Source organism: Vombatus ursinus, unplaced genomic scaffold, assembly GCF_900497805.2.
Source record: "Vombatus ursinus unplaced genomic scaffold, bare-nosed wombat genome assembly UNPS02014778.1, whole genome shotgun sequence".
In the NCBI taxonomy this organism is placed as follows: domain Eukaryota; kingdom Metazoa; phylum Chordata; class Mammalia; order Diprotodontia; family Vombatidae; genus Vombatus; species Vombatus ursinus.
Genome location: NW_020954556.1, coordinates 37531399 through 37552584, shown reverse-complemented (window position 1 = coordinate 37552584; position 21186 = coordinate 37531399). Strand labels below are relative to the sequence as shown.

General features: G+C 39.3%; 1 protein-coding gene across 5 annotated transcripts in view; it reads left to right on the top strand.

Annotated features, from left to right (window-relative positions):
- SPTBN1 (spectrin beta, non-erythrocytic 1) overlaps positions 1–16196 on the top strand; it is a 270149-nt gene extending 253953 nt beyond the window's left edge. For 3 of the 5 annotated variants that reach the window (XM_027865230.1, XM_027865232.1, XM_027865233.1), the window contains 7 exons: positions 1268–1464; positions 2677–2786; positions 3603–3666; positions 8346–8584; positions 9235–9408; positions 14104–14146; positions 14851–16196. In XM_027865230.1, coding sequence (XP_027721031.1) covers positions 1268–1464; positions 2677–2786; positions 3603–3666; positions 8346–8584; positions 9235–9408; positions 14104–14146; positions 14851–15066 — 1043 coding nt within the window. In that variant the 3' untranslated portion in view covers positions 15067–16196. Of the gene's footprint in view, positions 1–1267; positions 1465–2676; positions 2787–3602; positions 3954–5197; positions 6026–8345; positions 8585–9234; positions 9409–14103; positions 14147–14850 lie in introns of those variants that run through there. The other 2 variants (XM_027865235.1, XM_027865234.1) reach the window with 2 other exon arrangements.
- Positions 16197–21186: the final 4990 nt, after the last annotated feature.

Here is a 21186-nt window from a genome sequence, read left to right as displayed (position 1 = left end):
TTTTCCTATGTGCCTTTTTAAATGAATGCAATCCTTTTTTGCGGGGTTTTTTTTCCTCAAATTACTTTTGTGTATGTGTCTGAAAATATAATTTCTAAAGTGTCAAGTGTGTGATATTCTAATGCCTTATGTTACATAGGATATAAATGCTCATTTATACTTGTTCCTTTTGGCACATTCAGCCCAGTTCTCCACCTTGTTGACCACCCTGGCTAAACGGTATCAATTCAAAGAAGGAAGTTTCTTTCTCAGCCTTTATAAAAGTGCCTTTTGGAGGACTTTCCTCCTTCAATACATTCCTAACCCTGATTTGCATCTGGGTGTATTAATATTACAGCACCCTACCTTACAGCAAATGAGAATTAAGCCAAGAGGCACAACAAAGTACAAAGAGCCCTAGGTTTGGCATCAGAGGATCTGTGTTCAAAACCCAGCCCTGCAGCCATGGACAAGCAACTTCTCTCATGACTTCAGACTCTTTATTCATTTTTAGAAATGAAGAGATTGTACTAAGTGATCCTTCCAGTTCTGACTTCTATGATTATGACAGTGTTATCCTGTGTGGTTTATAGAAGCTTGGTAACACCAACAATTTAGTGTCAGGAGTGGTCTATGGGAATTACATTCCATGATATGATTTAGTGTTAGAATGAAAAGTAGGAAAAATGGTAGTTTGTATCCCTTTTGATGGAAAAGAAGCTGCTTATTTTAGAATCCCATTATTATTAAGGCTTAATATTAGAAAAGGTCCTGATGATTCAGTCTACCCTGTTAAGCCCAGCCTCCACGATTCTCTCTGGCTGCTGTTGACCCTGCTTTTTATTTGAAGTTGGTTCTTAACTTCTGAGAAATCTTTTTAATTACCAATACCTTTTATGTCCTAACCCTATTATAGCATTTCAAGCCTCCAAGTTGATAAATACTTGAGGCTGAGATCATTACACTGCCCTTTTGTTCACTAAGAAGCTCAAAGCAAATAAGAATCAGGTTGTTAGACAAACCTGAATAAAATAAAAATAAAATGATGTTAATTAGCATGATTGGCCTGGGTAAAATTAGCATAATGTACCTTCTAATTAGTGGTTACTCTCTGTTGGAAACCTTGCACTTTTAAGTAGCCTCTACCAGGTGGTAGTAGTAATGTTAAGAATCAATATGTCTTGTGCAGAGAAAGGATTGGCGTATGTTGTCTATAAACAGGAGATTAATAGAATGGTGTTATGGCCTCGGAAGCTCCCTAACTCTAACTCATGATTATTTTGCTAAGTTTTGGAGGTACATCAGTTCTCAAGGGATGCCAGTGTGGCTGAGGCCTGGCTGCTGGGACAAGAACCATACCTTTCCAGTCGGGAGATAGGCCAAAGCGTGGACGAGGTGGAGAAACTCATCAAACGTCATGAGGCATTTGAAAAATCAGCAGCTACATGGGATGAGAGATTCTCTGCATTGGAAAGGTTGACAACAGTAAGTGGTTCAACTGAGTACAAGAATGAGATGTTACTGTGGTCTTTATTTTGCCCGTTTGCTGTATTCATCACACTTAATGGATTCAGTTCATCTAGAGAAGGAGTAATCTGAATGACATTCTTATCTATAAAAATGAGACTAAGGCTACTTCCAACTCTAAATCCTGAGACCGTCTATAATGGTGTCCAGAAGAGTTGTCTTTTCCTCAGCTACTTATTGAAGACCCAGACTGGTGATCAGTGCTGGACAAAAACAACCTGTCTGTTGGATGAATAGCTAGGTCTTTTTGTCCCTCTCATTTGATCTGATTTGTCCTTATGTCTCATCTCATGGAAGCTTTGTTTAGAATTTTGGAAACCATGGAGATTTGCTTTGTCTTGTTTTCCTTTCAAATCATGTAACCAAAATGCTATCGGAAGAAGTAGTTTGATCCTGTCTCACTGAGGATCCTCTCCACGAGTTAAAAAAAAACAAAACCCTAACAAAACTTTACATGTAAACAGTTAAGGTCTGGAAGTGGAGCTTAATCATTGGCATTTTCCTTTCTTGATTACTGTCAGTAATGCATAGAAATGCCTTCTCATTCAGTTATCTTGACAATCCTATGGAGGTTGAAAATAAAACCTTTTGAAAAAAGAAAAGCTGTCTTGGTATATACCTGTAGCTCATGCAGTGGATTTGTTTGGGGTTAGGCTTCTCCAAAAGGATGGTTTGGTTTTGGTTTAAATGCATAATTTGAGTTGAACTCAAATTTTAGACCACAACATGAAAACACATTGAAAACTACATTGTCTGTGAGGTTTTGCAGAATGAGTGAGTGGCTGTTAACAGTATGACAGTTTTAAGAGACTTTCTACTTAAGCAGATTTAAGCATCTGCTCCTTCCCACCCCCAACCCCCCAACTAACAAGTTAACCAAAATGCCACAGTATACAAAAAGTTCATGTAAAAGTTGACCAGCTCATGTGAAATTAAATGTCATTTTTTGGGCACTTTTGAAAGCTGCTGTTGTCCTAGGGTTACCCATTTTGATAAGAAAGGACAAGTGGGGACTGGAATATCAGGAATTGCTAGGGTCTCCAGAACTGTTGGTTTTTTTTGGTTTGTTTGTTTTTTTTTTAAAGTGATACAGGATCCCAGAATTTTTAATAATTATTCATTTTTATTAAGAATGTTTATGAATTTTTTATTAACGCATTTGCCCTTTAGTTGGAGTTACTGGAAGTGCGCAGACAGCAAGAGGAAGAGGAGAGGAAGAGACAACCTCCATCTCCAGAGCCGAGAACCAAAGTCTCAGAGGAAACAGAGTCACAGCAATGGTAAGCATGAGACTAGCTCCCCTGACTAAAGCAGCTGTGTTACTTTTCTCACCCAGCCTACTGTAAAAATTTCTTTTAGGTAACATATAAAAGGCTGGGCCAGCCCTGCTTTAGGCATTGATATTTGGGAGTGTGTTCTTAGGTCTTAAGAGAAATTTGGTTTTAAAGTTCTGAGTGGCTTCATATAATGCAAATGCCTCCCAATTCCAATGGGAGAATGTTGTGATGAGAACTCCCCACCAGCTTCTACTGGTGACCAGGCAAGAGAGTTAATTAATGTGCCCTTTAACCCAGATGGATCAAGCCAGTGAAGGGTTACTCGGGGTGTGTCAGCCACTGAATAGCATTCTCAGGGATTATATCCTTTTCCCTCTATCCAGGAATACTTTTAAGTACAATGTAAAATCTTTTACCTGAAATTTTAAAATTCAAGAAGGGGAGGGAATCAGTGGGGAAAGAGCAACTGGGGTTCTGGCCCTGCCTCATTCATCTGCGTGACCTTGGGCAAATCACTTAACCTTTCTAGGATTGCATTTGCCCCTCTGTTAAATGTGGGGATAGGTAGCCTCCAAGGCTAAATCTACATCTGATATTGAGACTGGATAATATTTGACGTCCCTTCCAGCTCTAAATCTTTAATGATCCCATGTATTAGCATGATTTTGTTATTTCTAAATGCATCATTTATCTGTGTTTTTAAGGAAGAGAAATTTGAAAGTAAAATTATTTTCCTTTTTCCTTTGTCTTCCCCTTTTCTCCTTCCTCTGTCACTTTTCCATGTTTTACATCCTTGTCTTTTTTTCTTTCATTCAATAGGGATGCTTCAAAAGGAGAACAAGTTTCCCAAAATGGTTTGCCCGCCGAACAGGGATCTCCACGGGTTAGTTACCGATCTCAAACCTACCAAAACTACAAAAACTTTAATAGCAGACGGACAGCCAGTGACCAGCCCTGGTCTGGACTGTGAAACTCAGAACCTTTTGTAAAGAATTCCACTCTTTCCAAATACTCTTGGTTTGATCTTTTTGCTTCCATTTCATCCATGTTGTTGAATTTTATTTAATTAATAGCCTCAGTTATATATGTGTTTGCATTTAATCCATGTTTATTTGAGTCTTTTAACTGATGGATGCTCAGTTGCCTTAAAGAGACATTTATTTTATGTTATTTATTGTGAGCTTTTTATTTTATTAAGATTTTTACAGCTAAAACATCCCTTACATGAGTAATTGAAATTTAATGAAATTACACCATAATGGAGAAGAAAACTAGAATCTGACAGGTATGACGCATCCAGTTATACTAACAGGTTGCAGTACTGTGCTATATATGGTCCACATTATAAATGAGCTATTAACCAGGCTAAAGGTATTAGATGCAGAAGAACTTAGTGATGGCTGTGTTACAGGAAGGGGATTTTGGTTACTAAAATGAAAAAAACTAAAACTTTAGCTATGTAACATTCCAAGAAGGATGAAGATGAAAATAAATAAGAAAGTCGGATGTGATCAGAAAATGATTTTATTTTCAAATTGTAGACAGTCTCAGAAGTTCTGTTTGAGATTACCCCTACCCACCATACTCCACCCCCAGGTCAATTCCAGAATATGGCTAGAGCCTTTTTTTTTTTTTTTTTTTTTTTTTTTTTAAAGAGAGCAGTGTGCTTTTCATTTAATCTGCTAAGTTCTGGATTCAGAAATCCAGCTTCTTCCTGCAGTAAACTGTGCAGTGAGTGCTAAGTGCTGCTGTCTCCCCAGCTCTCATCCTCAGGCAAGGCAGTCCTTTGCTCTGAGTGCAGCCATTGGTGGCTCAGAGACCTTTGCCTTATATTTAACTCGAAAGCCTGTCTTGGTTTTCAGGCCTCCTTCTTCAGGTAATAACTTTGGGGCATGACTGTGTTTAAATTTTCAAACAGATGGAATCAAAGCCATGTCAGTTCTTTCCGATAACTTGAACGTTCAACTCGATTGGCCTAAAATTAAGGGATCATTTTAAAAGCTTATTGATTTTAGAAGTAAACTCTTCTTCTCCCAGATCATTAGCATATTTACAAGAACTTTTCTTGTGTATCCTGTGTAACAAACTTGACAGTTTTTCATATTCACATGCTTTATTTCATTTCCATATTCTTATCACCATTTAGTTATTCCCTCTCCAGAGAAACATTTTAGAATGGCATTTTTTAGGCCACAAGTTATGAAAAAACTATAATCTTGTTTCTCATGAAGGAAAAGCAGGTTAAAGAAGAGATTTTCTGTAATCATCCATCTCATCCTGTGAGAAACATACTAATTTCCAGGGTTAGAGATGTTAGTGGGATCAGAAACATGAGTTGATAGATGATCGCTGCAAGTTGTTAAAGTCTGATTTGTCTTTTCATTTCATGATGCATGTTTTTTTTCTTTTGTCAGGATAACGTCATATAGCATCTTGTTTGTTTTTCTGTGTCTCTCTATGTACATATCTATTTACTGGTGACTGTAGATGGGCCTATAGATATATACATAGCTCCATATGTTCTGGGGGCAGCGCGCACCGCTGTTGGGTCTCTTTGCCTTAAAAACACATTACTATCAATATTCAGCTGTTGCTTCAGATTTAGGAAAATAGGGAGCCTTGAAATGTCTTTTCTGGCTCTGAATCATAATATGCATGTCATTGATATATATGTATGTATATATATATGATGTTTCCATATATATATGTTAAAATTTATATAATTGGGATTAAATATCCAGTTTTTCTGCTTTTTATATTCAAAACAAAAAAATATCCACAAAGAAGGAGTGCTAAAATCTTTTGGCAATCTTTTTGCCTTTTTTTGTTTATACTTTAAAATTGTACCTTGCCAGGAAAAAAAAAATGCAACAATTGACTTGTATTTGAAGATAAGCCATTTTATTCTTTGATTTATGGTACAGAGACTCAAGTTAATGAACTTGAAAACAATGTTGCTTCATGCACTTTGAAAATCAGTGGGGTGTTTCTTGTCATGTTACTAGTTGTCAACATATGTTGTAGTCATGTTCACAGTCGTGATTTAAATACCTCAGATACACCCAGCCACTTAAGCACTCTCAACTAATTGCTAAGAGAAGCAATAAGGGAAAATGTATTCATGTGTCCATTGTTTTATCATAACGCTATGATTTGCTTTTAATGTTTGTCTTCAGTGGCGTGTTGTCTGTTGGCATGCTTAAAGCACATTTTCATTAAAATTCATTTTGCTCCTTTTTTCCCTTCCTGTTTTCCTGGATCATTCATTTGCATACATATTAATTTATCCTTGTGCGTACTGGTGTTGGGGTTTTCTCTTTCCCTCTAATATCTCAAAAGAAAAATTTTTGCTGCAGAAATCTCCTCAGAAAAGGTTTTCATTTCCTTAGCACCTAGATGTTTGCCTCCCAAGCGTTTCGCATTTTAGTCCTATTCACAAAACTTATGTCCATTTAGTTCACTATTAGAATAATTAGGTTGATATTACAAATCAGATCAATATTACAGCCAGTAATCTCCACTTAAAACCTGCAGCAGGAAATTTTTTTTAAACTTTTTTTTTTTTTTTACACATACTAACCATGTGTCCTCCAGGTCCTTACTACACCAGCCTTAAAGCCCATAAACTCATTATATTCTCCACTATAAATTGTGTGCAGTTTCATAGGCCAACAGATTTATTAAATTTAAAAGTCACTGGAAATTCAAGTGGCCACTATTTAAAATTTTTTTTGGCTCAGATTTTTTTTCATTTCTTTTGCCTTCACCACCATTTAAAAAGAGAGATGTAGCAGTTTGGCGGAGACCAAACAAACATTCATAGGTGGCGTAATTACTTATAAGCAAATAGGTACAGAATGAAGCTTATTTTGGGCCAGGATAAGCTACCATGTATACCCATACCCCTTACTTTAGAGTCCAGTTATCTGCTTTCTTTTTTGAACCTTGTGAAAGGGATTACTAGAATCATTAAATTACATAGTATCTACTCCCATCTTAACCCTGGTCTAGTTTGGCAAAATTGAGGAAATGGAATTTTACGGAAGCTTAGTCTAACCTGGACTAAATCCAGGGCCCTGAAATGTAGTAGAATTTATGATTCTTCCATCTTTCCTGGGATTTCAGCCAGCCAGTATCCTAAATGGTTTGGTTGAATATCACTTACTATCCCACCTTTATAGTCCCAGTCTTTCAGATGAGGTATAAGAGAAAAATCTGTCTTTGACAATTAATTGTTAGGTCTGACATGTTCTCTCAGAGGTGGCCAGTTTGCCATTCTTTCTGTGGAGGCTGTTGCCATTTCTTTGGGGGCAGTACTGTTTCAGGACAGCAGTGCAGGGAGCGGGTGTCTAATTAGTGTGCCATTTACAACCTCCGTGTTTGTCTACGTACAAGGGGTGCAGGATGTTTGTAATCCACTAAAGCGTTAGCAACACCCAGCTTTAGTAACTTGCTAATCCCACACCCTGGTTATACAAGCCAGGAAGCTGCTACGGTTAATGGTCCACAGTTAATGGTACACAGGCTGAGAATGATAATGAACCAAGACCATACTGCATTTCCAAAGCTGAAAGCCGTCAGGGTTACAATTTAATTGAGCTTGTGGATGAAGGGTTCCTGAAGACGTCTCCAGCGTGATGAGTCAGAGCCGCTGGAAACTGGGCTGCTCTCTAGGCTATCTCGATCTCAGTGCAGCAAGGCAACGCGATCAACAAAGCAAGTGATGGGGAAGGCCATGGTTCTGTCTTTGTTTGGGGGTAAATAGCTGTGTGGTGTTGAGTGACTGTGGTTGGCTTTTTCCAGTACCTTTAACAACCAATACAGCCCACTTAATATACAGTGCTGGCAGACGTGCTTAAATGGATGTTTGACTTGCCTTCTTCTTCCCTCCCCTCCCCCCAAGCTTTAAGATCCAAAACCTAACTGAGATGGTGAACATGAATTGCATGGTGTCATCCTAATTTCTGCATGTTTTGATGATGTGTGGTGGGACGGGCAAAGAGGGAGGGAGGTGGGCCGAGGAGTATTTTTAGGAACTCTAGGTCTTCTCATTTCTTTCTTGGGGGGGGAATGCTTCTGTGTACTTCTGATAGGCTTGTTCGCTGACATGTTTGTGAATGCCTTTCACTTAAACTTCAAACTTTCTGCTGGTGTCCCTGGTTGTAAGGTGGCTGCTGTATAACATCCTCGATCTCTCCTATATAATAAGCGTGACTGTTCCTGTTGTCCTTTGTTTCGAGTAACCAGTAATAGAAATGGAGCTATTGAATTGGGTTGTTGTATTAGAGAAGATGGATTAATCAGAAGAGCAAAGTGCAGTAAAACTCATACTGACATTTAGCTTCTCCCATTTCCCTATAAAATGGGTGGGTATTAATCTCTTCCGTACCTTCTAATGTCTTTGGTGTTTAGTTGGCTTTGTGGGATGTGAAAGGGTTTTACTGTACTATCTCAGTCTGTCCAAGAAGTTTATACATAGCCACATTGTACAAAGTCAGTTAGCGTTTAAGTCCTCCCCAGCATGGTTCAGGGTTAGCTGAATGGTCTTTCCACTATTCCTAGATGGCAGAAACTGTGGAAACGAGTGAAATGGTCAATGGAGCTACAGAGCAGAGAACGAGTTCGAAAGAATCCAGCCCCGTCCCCTCCCCCACTTCAGATCGCAAAGCCAAGCCTTCCATCCAGGCCCAGACAGCAGCTACCTTACCAGCCAAAACCCAGGAGACCCCATCAGCTCAGATGGAAGGCTTCTTGAACCGGAAGCATGAATGGGAGGCTCACAATAAGAAAGCTTCAAGCAGGTAAGGGCAGAGTCACAGGGGGCCCATACTGGTAACTACTAAGACCAGAGCAGAATGTCTGGTTATCTCCCTATTTAATAACATGAAAAAGATGGCGCTAGGGTTTGAAACTGGGCATGGGTTTAGATTGCTAACTTATTCAGTGGTGTTCTGAACTGGTATTTGACAGGGGTGGAGGTGGGAGTGTTTCAGCTTCCACTTTCCTCTTACACAAATTTTTGAAGGTGCCCTAGCATAGCCAGCTGACTTGCTGCTCCTTCCCTATAACTACAGGCCCCAGCACAGAGTGTCAAGCATTGGGAGGAGGCGTGGGGGCAGGGGAGGATGTTTATTCACAGGACAAAACAGTGGTTTCCCAAAATGTGATAGAGGCTTCCTTGGCCTCTGACAGTTTTCTCTTCATAACAGTGTTCCCTATGGCAGAGAACTCAGGTTTCCACTCTAGGACTTGTGCTGTAGTTCGGTTATGGGATGAGGATTTTCCCAGTATGTTAAAGTAGCCCATCCATGCTCCCTAGCTTCCTTGGGTGGCTAGCTAACTTAGAACCTTGGCCTTCTGTGAAGGCTATTTTTACCGTAGCCCAATTTTGGATTCTTTACTGAGAGAAGTTGATTGTAACAAATTGCCCTTCCTCTCTGTGATTCCTTAGGTCGTGGCATAATGTCTACTGTGTGATTAATAACCAAGAGATGGGCTTCTACAAAGACTCAAAGGCGGCTAGTTCTGGTATTCCCTACCACAGTGAGATCCCTGTGACTTTGAAAGAAGCATCTTGTGAAGTAGCAGTTGACTACAAGAAGAAGAAACATGTATTCAAGCTAAGGTGAGTGAGGTGCACAAAGTGTCTTGATTCCTCCACAGAACTTTTGGCTTTGGAGTTGATTTCTTTCAGACAACATCTGTAAATGACTTCACTTCTCACCTGAGTTTTTTTTCATCTTCAGTAAAGTGGAAAACAACACATTGTTGTTAGACTAACCTGATTTTGGCTTAGTTTTTAGGTTTCCCAATACGTCTGTTGAGTCCTAAATGGTGGGAGGTGGATGGCGGTTAGGGTTCAGATTATTTTGTAAGTTGAAACCTACATTATCTAAAACCCTAATGTGGAACATTCTTTCAAAACTACTTTCTGATTCATATTTCGCATTCTTTCAAAACCATTTTCCTCTGTGTTGACAGTATCCTGGCCTAGGAATTATGAGACCTAGGTTCAGGTTCCAGCTATCACTGATTCTCTGTGTCATTTTCACTAGGCATATCACTTAACATTTCTCAGTCTCAGTTTTTTCAGCTGTCAAAGGAGTGGGTTGGATAAGTTGGCTTCTAATGTCCCTTTTAGTTGTGGAAAAAAAGTTATCTAGATGGGAGCAAGTGATTTGAAAACTTTGAGAAAGTAGAGACACTTTTAGTTCACGTAGAATCAAGTCATGTCAAAGTAATTTTGTGTTGTTTTTTGAGAGGGTTATTAATAAGATTGGCATATCAGAGGAATGACAGGTATAGCATGTATAGGTTTCAGCTTGACTGTTGGCAAAATCTCTCATGGTATATAACCTTGTAAGCAACATAGTGAAATGTAAGTCCTACATCTACTACATTTCTGAATTAATAATTTGTTGAAAATTATATCTAGTGATGTTGAGATTTTTTTTTAATTTAATAGTATTTTATTTTTTCCAATTACATGTAAAAGACAATTTTCAACATTCATTTTTTGAAAGGTTTTGAGTTACAAGTTTTTCTCTCTCCCCTTCCCCTCCCCAAGATGGCAAGCAATCTGATATAGGTTATACATGTGCAATAATGTAAAATATATTTCCACATTAATAATGTGAAAGAAGAAACAGAACAAAAGGAAAAAACCCAGTGACGTTGAGTTAATCAGATGGTGATATTCTGGAAGGGAAAAGGAATGTCTCTAGTGGCATGCCACAGTCCTCTCTCCATGGTCCTATTTTGTTCAGTTTCTTTTTTTTAAATCCGTGACGAAGATGACATAAAATTACTTACAAAACTAGAAAGGATAGTTCAACCTGACAGGCTAGAAGAATGGGCCAGAATAATTCAGCAAATATCTAATATGTATCCGCAGTGTGCAAGGCCCTGAACAATATAAAATTTAATAGAAATAAATGTTGTGTCCTTCATTTAGGGCCTAAAAAAAGTCAATGCTCAAGTAAGAGGGGAAAGCCTTACCTTAGTAGTTTATGTAAAAAGAGGAGGGTTTAAAAAGCTAATTCATTTTTAAGTTATATTAAGAACAGGAAACTGTTGGGGGCTGGCTTTTTAAGGGGACATTGACAAGAGGAAGCATGTCCAGGATGGTGAAAAGTATTAAAATCATCTCATATAAGGAATGAAGAAGTTAAGGCTAGCTAGCATAAAGAAAAGACATAGTAGGGATGGAACAGTTGTCTTCAGATATATTTGAATGACTGTCATTTGAAGATGAATTGGGCTTGTTTGTTATAGCTCAGCTAGAACCAATAGATATAAGTCAGAGAGAGGCAGATTTTGATTCACCTTGGGAAATAATTTTCTAGCCATTAGAATAATAAAAAAAAAAATGGAATAGGCTACCTTACTAGGCAGTGAGTTCCCTGTCAATAGAGGTATTCAAGCAGAAACTTGATGATCCCTCTGTCAGGAATATTATAGTGCTTTTCTACATGCAGTGGGATGTTAAACTAGATGATTGCTAAAGACCTTTCCAGCTTTCTTCTGTAATTCAAATGACTCATCACAGCCGGAGAGTGATAAACAGGAAATGGCTTTTGGCACCTGTCAGACTGTGTTCTCCCTTCCCAAAATTGACTCTTGTAACTTTTATCCCCAACCACTTCTGGAACCTTCGGAATTCAGCTCTCACTGTTTCACAGAACCAAACACTCCTCACTTCACAGTGGGTCCCAGCTCAAAAGTTCCACTTTCTAACAGCCACTGAATGATAGAAAATCTATTTGCTGTGATGAAGATGAAGAAAAAAAAATTTCGAGGGCAGAGCCTGAGAAGTGCTATTGTTTTTTGTGTATTTTTGGTGAGGTTTTTTTTGTGTGTATGTGGAGCCAATAACAAGAAGTCACGGACTGTACATGGGTGTGGTGCATTTAAAGGGGTGAGATTTTTCCATGTGATTTATGAATTCCTATTGATATGGAGAAATGAATGCTTCATCTTTGGAGACTTGGGATGGGCTGTGCTTCCTTTGGAAGGAAAAAGCTACAGTCCTTGGGGCAAAATTTATATCTCAGAGTTAGAGTTTAGAGTCTAAACACTTTCATCCATAAAAGAGACCAAATCAATGAATTGGACACACAACTAAAAAAAAAAAGAACTGGAAGGAAAAACTGAGACCATTTGGCTCTGGCTCCTTTCCACCTTGTATTCTTGGATCAGGCACAGGGTGGACAGAACATCGTCTTCCCAACAGGATCTCCCACATTCTCCCTGTTCCCTCAAGACACTTAGCCTTAAGGCTTAATGAAACTTTTTTGGTGGAATCCAGCTGGGTTCTTCTTGCTTGGTCCATGTCATACCCTCTTAACAATTCTAAATTCCTAGGGGCTGTTGAGGGGCAATGATTCAGGAAATCCTGAATCTGAGTCCTGTCTCTGACACATACTGGCTGTATGACCCTGGGCAAATAGTGGAACCCTTTAGTTCCCCCTGGCAGCTCTGAGACTATAAATTATGAATAAATTGCAGGGAATTTTCACACCAGGGAGTTCCCACACAGATTAAATCTCAGATCCTTACCATGCCCCTCCTCTCTATCCAAATGCCACAATATACAAGGGCCACAGGCAACTTTCTAATACCATAAGTTGTAGGAATAGTTGCAGATCTGCAATGGTAGAGGGAATACCTTTACCCAGAAGCCCCCTGGACCAATGAAATAACAAGTCTAAAGGGGACAGAAATTGGTCATTTGAGAGGAATATCAGAACCTTCCTTCCCGCCCTCCCTCACCCCCCCTAAAAATAATCCACATATATCCAGTCATGGACCTAGCCTTGGGTAGCTCTTATAGTTTCATCCCTGGCACTTATGGTTGATAATGGGAAGAAATGGGAAGAGATTGGGGGAAGAAGGGGGTCATCTATCTTTGCAGTTTGAAGGGTTATTGTGTCAGAGAGAGATAGGGCTTCTTCTACTTGGCCTTAGAGGAAGCTCACTCTCCAACTCACTGTTTGCCAAGATCTGAAACAAGATGCCAGAAAGGATCTGAAATCTCCCCTTCCCTCCGAATAACCCAGCAAAGCCCTCCAGTGGGACAGCGTAGTCTACATTATTGGGCATACTCTCTGAGAATTAGGATCTGTGGGACGCAGTCATGGAGAGGTCAATTTTAGCTTTAGTATAAAGGAAGACTCCCTAACAATTAGGGCTCTTCAGTCAGACCACAAGCCAGGCACTATGCTAAGTGCTCGAGACACAAATCGTTTTTAAAGATGTTTAGTTGGTTGATATTGCTTAAAGCATTTAATTCATAATAGGTACTCAAGAAGTACTTGTTCTGTTTGATTGAATAGTTATCCAGATTTGAAAATGCCTTTTCTAAATAGAGTCTAAATGTCATTGCCCTGATATTCTGGAGTTTGGGGCAAAAATTTGGGCTCTTAGGCCTGGTTACCCCTGGATGATTTCACTGGAATTTCATTCTGAGACTTGCAAGAAAAAAATGACCCAGCTGTTGCTGTGCAGCAGATGATTTAGTGGTTCAGATGATTTGCTACAGAGAGTTAATCCATTAACTGTATATTGTCTGTTAGACTGAGCGAAAGGGTCGAAGTCTCATGAGTATGACTTTTTGTCAGTGAATTTTAAAAATTCTTCTTGTTCGGTTATTTTTCAGTTGTGTCTGACTCTTGGTGATCCCATTTGAAGTTTTTCTTGGCAAAGATACTGGAGTAGTTTGCCCTTTCCTTCTCCCTCTCATTTTATAGAATTGGAAACTGAGGCAAACAAGGTTAAGTGACTAACCCAGGGTCAAACAGCTAGTAAGTGTCTGAAGCCAGATTTGAACTCAGGAAGATGAGTCTTGCTGACTCTAGTCCTGGCTCTCTATCCACTGCACCACCTTACTTCCCAGTTTTAAAAATAGGAGATATAAGCTAAGGTATAAGATACAGCAACAAAATGTTGTAGCTACAGCTACAAAAAATAAAGACTTATTTTTTAAAAAAATATATTTTTTTTACCTCAGTCATCAGGTGAGCATCCAAATAGATTTTTGTGGTAGACAACAAACTAGCCTATAACAGACTTAAAGATGGTTGGAGATTCCCCTAGCTAAATTCTCTGGCTTCTAAGCTGTCCAAGAAGGGCACTGAGTACTATGGAACATGGCATATGGAACAAAGTCCTCACGGGCTTTCTACATGGTTTGATATCACCAGTTGGACTCCTTTAGAGAGCTAGCATATGCCTGTGAGTTGTATTTTTACATATGAATTGATATGTATACTTAAATTTTTAAAAATCTAACTCCTAGCTTTCTTTTTTCTTTAAATTTTAGACTAAATGATGGCAATGAGTACCTCTTCCAAGCCAAAGATGATGTAAGTTCCCATGATTTATTAATTCAAAAGAAGCATTTGCGAGAAAACAGTTGGTTGTAAACCATTCTGAAATGAGTAGTCACAATCCATATAAGAGACTGAAAACAGATTTCCTTTGACTTTATTCTTGTTCATGTCCAATATTAAATTATTTTAGTTCCCTGTTCCTCAAGGAGAAGCTAAAGGAAATGGAGCCTGCTTTCAGCAGAGCCTTGCAGGAGCCAGTTGGCAAGAAAACATGAGGGAGAGATCTATCTTTCCTTCCTTCCTTCCTTCCTTCCTTCCTTCCTCCTTGTTCGAGTAGCAGAAATGAACATGTAAATACATGTACTCTCCCCTTCTGTTCCCTCTTTCAAAATTTTTTTTTAGAGGAAAGAGTGGGAAGCAGAATACAAAAGCTTTCCAACAAGGGTCCAAACATTAAGGATTTTCTTTCCAGCCTGCCCTTGACCAGTTTATCCCTTTGGCCCCTTTACCCAAAATTCAGCTGAAATGGAGTTTGAGCTATGCCTGGATTACTATGAGTAGTACTGAAATTGAAATTCATACCACCCTTCTTCCCCTCCACTCCGCTTAGAGGAAAAAAGAGTCTGAAGTCCTTGATGGCAGAATCCATTTTTTAAAGCATAGAATTAGAAAGTGCCCCATGCCACTGACTAAGTCCCTTGTTCTGATGCCTTTCTTGTGACATCCTCTTTGTCCAGGAGGAAATGAATTCGTGGATCCAGGCCATCACTTCAGCCATCTCCTCTGACAAAGGTGAAATATCTGCAAGCACCCAGAGCACTCCAGCATCCAGCCGTGCCCAGACTTTGCCAGCCAGTGTTACCATCACCAGCGAATCTAGTCCTGGCAAGCGGGAGAAAGACAAAGAGAAAGACAAAGAAAAGCGGTTTAGCCTTTTTGGAAAAAAGAAATGAACTCCCATCTCTACATCCTGTACTTCTCTTACCTTTTCAGTGAAATTCCAGCATGCAACAAGCTCAGAACCAATACATTACTCTCTGTGCCTAATGTTCCTCAATGTGATTGAATTTTTTTTTTTATTTATAGAGAATTTCTGAAAAACAAAACAAAACAAAATTCCTTTCAGGTTATAAAAGTAATGAGGCACATTGGGCAGCTTTCTTTTATGAGAGGAAAGACCATGTTTTTTTTTTTTTTTTAATGAAGTTAATATACATTAGATCTTAATATTTAAACTGTTCCTCAATTTTGTGAGGCTGTCTTGGAAATAACCCCCCCTCTAGTGCTATTGGTATGCAAGGCAGCGGTGCTTTCAAAACAGAATTTACTGTGCACACCAGAGACAGACGTACCGATTTTCTGACACATTCACTCGCATTTACTTAATGGTGGTTATCTTGAGTCTTGAATATTAGAAACTCCCCTACGATGGCTCTAACCTTTATGAAACGGATAGTGTGTATTATTATATCAGCTGTAATGAGAGTACAACTCTACATTAACTTTGCAGACCAAACCACCTGTACCCTGGCATCACTTACTAACACCCACATGTGGCTTTTCTGCATCCAATGTGACCGTTAAGAATGTCGGTGTACAAGAAGGAATAGCAAATGATGATAACTGTTTTAAATAATCTGTAATTTCAATTTTTTTTTGCTGAAATACATTATATTGTATGTTTGAGATAATTCTAGTACAAAGTATAATAAAATTAGATGTATAATAAACCCTTTAAATCATTGATAAGTGTAAAAGTGAAATTGAAGCATTTACTGGACAAAGTCATGTTACTGAACTGGTTACTTGCTTGTGAGCTGCGGCACTGTGTTATAATTTTGCTACATTACCTTGCTATTTGATACATAGTGTGCATTTCTCTGTCACTGTAACTATTGTAATGACAAAATTTCATCTTACTGCACAATCAAAATGACATTTAATAGGAATGAACTTTCGGAGACTGGGCCTGCCTCAGGCCAGAGTGGTCTTGGGCCTGGCACTCAGCTGTGTGACCTGTACCTCTCAACTTTTACCCTATCTGTTAAATATATGCTATGTCATTAAATGCTTTTAAAACTAACTCAGTGGGTAGTTTTTTGTTTGGGGTTTTTTGTTGTTTTCTTGCGTCACTGATTTAAAATCAAATAGGACATTCCAAAGCTAGAAAGACCAATGAGGCTATTACAGTGAGGCAAGGTTTGTGTTTTTGGAAGTGTTTTTTTGGGGGGGGGGCAAGTAGAGGGAGGAGGAATGATGTTCCTGCTTTGAAATTGTCCTAATGGAAGCAAAGAGAAGAATAAAGTTGGTATAGCTTTGTAACAAAATGTCCAAAGATTTGGCACTTAATTCACCAAAGCTGAACTGTGAGATGAACTTGCAAATATTAGAAATGTTTGATCTGCTTTACCTGCATAAATATCCAGAGTATATTTATAAGATGTTTTTCTCTGATAGTTGGGCTGTATCTTTCAATGAGTATAAAAATGATTTACAGTACTGTGAAGACTTTTGAATAAACTATTCATGAAGACAATTTAGTGTATGACAAGTCATCAATACTGAAATCCAAAATTGAAGGACTGGTGTATTATTCCTTCTCAGCTCCATAAGTAATTTTGCTGTTTTATCCCTACTGTCCCCAATAGGCCAGTTAGTTGATGGTTTCTTTTGCAGAAAGTTGTTAGTTGCCTACATAAAGTGCCCCTTATCCATCCTACCCAGTATTTCAATATTTTTAAAGAGCTGTGCTTCAAAACTGGGAATCCTCCCACCAGTGCTAATAGCATCCCCTTAGTACATATCTTTAGCCACGTTGCTGTGGCTAAAAGAAACCATCACCTGGTAGCTAAGCCTCTCCAGACTTAAGTAGGTTTAGTCCTTGAATAGGACATTTAGTCTATCACTGGGCTCTGTATGCAAAGCCTTTCCAGCTTGGTAGTTCCTGCCTAAGTTTATCCTCATACCTTCAAAACCCAGGTTCACCTCTATGCCATTGGAGGGAAGGACCTTTAAGTGGAAGTCTAGCCCATTATTAGAAGTGAATGTTAAGAGGTCATGTTGGAAGAATCACTGAAAATACTCAGTGAAAGAAATATGTACTGAACATGGAATGTGATTTTTAAATATAGCCAACTTGCCCTATCCAGGTGAGCGGAAGAGAATCCACAAATCGTCACTGTTAAGGCCTGAAATAGTACTTAAAATTCTAGTCCAACTTCTTCACTTTACTGAGGAGGAAATGGGTCCATTGAAGATGAGTGATTTATTTGTCCATTGTCACATGGCTAGTCAATGGAGCTGAGATCAGAAGCCCATGACCTCGGACTCCAGTGCTTGCCACTCTACCTAACTGCTTGACTAAAGAGCCCTTTTTTGATTCTTGGTTTCTACATCCTTTTCCCAAGAAGAGAACTGAAGGATTGAAAAGGGTCCCTTTCTCTTATAAGTGGTGATATTGAGAATAGAAAGGACCTGCACACAGGCTGGTGGGGGGAGGGGGGTGGGAAGCAGTTGGAAAGGAGGAGAAGAGGAACTCGGTTCAATAACTCTTCCCTAGATAATCAAGAGCTGGTAACCTTGCTCAAAAAAAAAAATACATAATAGTCTATTCACTGTAAAAAGGCCCTCAGACATAGCATAATCTTAGCATATAACATTTGTTTTTATGCCTTAACACCACTCAATGTTTAAAGGATCGTGCACATCATTATTTGGTTTTAACAAGTGTAATACACTTTTGCCCCGATGTTAGTGTTTTTAAAAATCCACCTCCAGGGAGAGATGTATTCTATTATCCTGGTACAGTCCTGCTACGTACATATCTGAGGAAGGGGGAAAGTAAATTGGGGTATGCCATCAGAACAGAATAAATAGGACGTTATCTCCTTGATTTAATTTAAAAAGATGGCATTGCTTGTAAGGTTCACATTTGTAGTTTAGTTGGGGGGGGGGGGCATCATTTACTTATGACATTTGTGAGGCCTTTCCTCATGGGTCCCCACAGACCTTGCATGGTTTCTTCTAGATTTTTAAAATTCCTCTTCCTTAATGTCCTCTGTCTGGCCTTTTGTTGCTCTTCCTCTGGAAAGAGCACTTCCAGAGACGTGCTCTTTTGCTGTTTAGAGAAATGTACTTTAATAATTCCCCTAGGAAAAAAACAAATGTGAACTACAAAGACCTCTCCACCCATGTCGAAGAAGGCAGACAGTTTTAGAAAATGAGGATATGTTAGCTCACTGCATAAAATGAATGCCAATGGCTCAGGTGGGAAGGAATGAGATTGCATCCTGTTTGGAAACCTATGAAGTTTCTGGTGAGAACTGCCTTATCCTCGAACGACTTATGGAGAGCATATTCATGCGGGCTACTCTTCTACCCCTAGGTAATTTGGTGTTAAGCTGGCAGAGGTTCTTAACCTAGAGTCCATGAACTTTAAAAAAATGACAATATAATTTGTTTCCTTTGTAATACAATTATTTAATTTTATGCACTTAAAAACATGGTGAAAAGGGATCCGTGAGCTAAAAAAAGTTAAGAACTCCTGATCTAGATCTCAGAGGAATTTCAGTGGCCACCTAGTCCAAACCCCTCATTTTTATAGAAGAAAGAGCAAGGTAAAGTGATTAGTCTGAGATTGCTTTTGAGTAAGCACCAGAGGTGAGATTTAGGCACGGTTTGTCTGATTGCAAAGCCACTGTGCTTTCTTTCGTGCCGATCCTGCTTCCCATGCCTTTATTTTAGTGTTAGAAAAAGGGCTAAAGGTAAGGTCACAGCTTTAGGCACCAGTTGATACTGACTTGGTTGAAGGGTGGGATAATGAGGGAATAGGATAAATCCTAAGAGAAGTTAGTGCTTAGAACCCGAGTCTTTGGCAACGTTGGGGTTTCTTCCTGATTACTGCCTTGAACTCATTTCTTTGCAGATGAGATCTGAGAAGCATCCATGAAAAAATCTGGAGGAACCTACAGTTCGTCTCCTTAACCAGTCATGTTGAAACCTTGGTGTAGGTAAGGCTCTATCGTTTGGTATCTATACAGCATTGCTTCCAAACATTAAACAACTTATCACAGGTTCATTTCATTCCAAACCTTTGGGTGGCATCCATCAGCAAATACTATCCCATCAGATGAAACTGGCCAGGATAGGCTTCTAATGAGCGATGGCTCATTCAAAGAGAAAACCCTGCTTCTCCCTCCAGATGGAAAAAGAAGAGCCTTATCACTCAGCCTTAGGGTGTTTGTTCATCACTATGTCCTTGCTTTGGTGTGTTCATTTTGTGGAAGACAGGCTTTCAGAAGATAAGAGTATTTGCAAATTTCCCTTAATTTTTCAGTTGCTTTTATTTTTTTCCCCACATCCTGTGGATTAAGAAGTAATCTGAGAGAAAAGGGAGGATGGAGAGAAGTTGGAAGGAAGGAAGAACACCAAAGTGTCCTTTAAAGGGAAAGGGAAATTTTCTCTTCTAAAAGATAGAGACTTTCTTCATAAAGTAAGGCATCCTTCATTCCATAACTTTGGCTGTGCTGGGGAACCAACGAATCTGCCAGAGCTGGAGTGCTGTCAACCCTTAGCTCAAAGTTTTCCCTACTCGGTGGTCTAATAGTTCAATTCAACAGACATTTATTAAGCACCTGTTGTATTCAAAGCACAGTAAATAGGCACTAGGAAGAATACAAAATTTAATTAAGAAACATCCCTGCCCTCGTGGAGCTAACAGTCTTGTATTTTCTCTGCTACAGTGAGTTATTTTTTGATACATCCTTAATTTTCTGAGGGAAACAGTGCTGACATCTTTTACTCTTCTTTCATCCATTTCAAAGTTTATTTTAGTGGTAACTGTATTCTCACTTAAATTGACCTTGAAAACAGTTCATCTTCCCAGATTTATCTGGGCCTCTTAATGGGGCCTGATATAATATGAACCTATTGAACACGTCTCAGATCTGTGTAGATGTTTAGAAACAAACCCAACAGTGCTTTCCAGAGTGTGCTCTTGTACAAATCTGACAAAGCGAATCTTATTTTAGGAACTTTTATAAATGTAGGTTGACTCCTTTGCATTCATTGGTTATGTTGCTGTTGTTCAGTAGGCAAACGGGGTTAAGTGATTTGTCCAGGGTCACACAACTAGGAAGCGTCTGAGGCCATTTGAACTCAGCAAGACGAGTCTTCCTGGCTCCAGGCTCAGCACTCACTGAAAACATTGTGCCACCTAGCTGCCCCATTAGTTGGTTATGGCTACATGTTCTTTTATCAAATATATTAACCCATTATGCATATGTGCACACGTGTCTGAAAGAGATAGCATGATGTAATGGATAGAGGCCGGTGCCAGGGTCTTAGAGTCAAGAAGAACTGGGTTCAGGTCCTGCCTGTGACACCTCTCAATGTTCCAGGCTTCTTTCTAAGACTAAAAGTTGGCATATGGTGCTTTGCCCTTCATAAATGTTTTCTCATTCATACATTCAAATGAATAGTTCCCTACTCTAATGGACTCAAGTAGATGTATACATATATCTACTTACTTCTGGGTGAGCTCTCACCTATTTGGACACTATGGTCTCAGGGCAGAGGATTGCAGAGTTTTACACACACACACACACACACACACACACACACACAGACACACACACCATGAGTGGCACCTTGTCCTGATTAGTGAGAGCTCCCCATATCCAGGCCAGTCCCATCCAACCATGATTCACAGACATCTTCCAATCACGCCATAGCACTCATACCCTTCCCTTTCCCTAGCCAGGGGTGGGGAACCTGCATCCTAGGGGCCACATGTGGCCCTCTAGGTCCTCAAGTACAACCCTTTGACTGAATCTAAACTTCATAGAACAAGGGGAAAGACAAGTTAAACATCCCAAAAAATAAAGACAGTGAAAAATAGTGTGCTTCAGTCTGCATTCAGACTCCATCAGTTCTTTCTCTGAAGGCAGATAGCATTTTTCATCATGAGTGAAAGGAAGATAATTTAAATCCCACAGTGGAGAACAGTCTACAAGATCAGTCAGAGAGAGGAGAGAGAGAGAGAGAGAGAGAGAGAGAGAGAGAGAGAGAGAGAG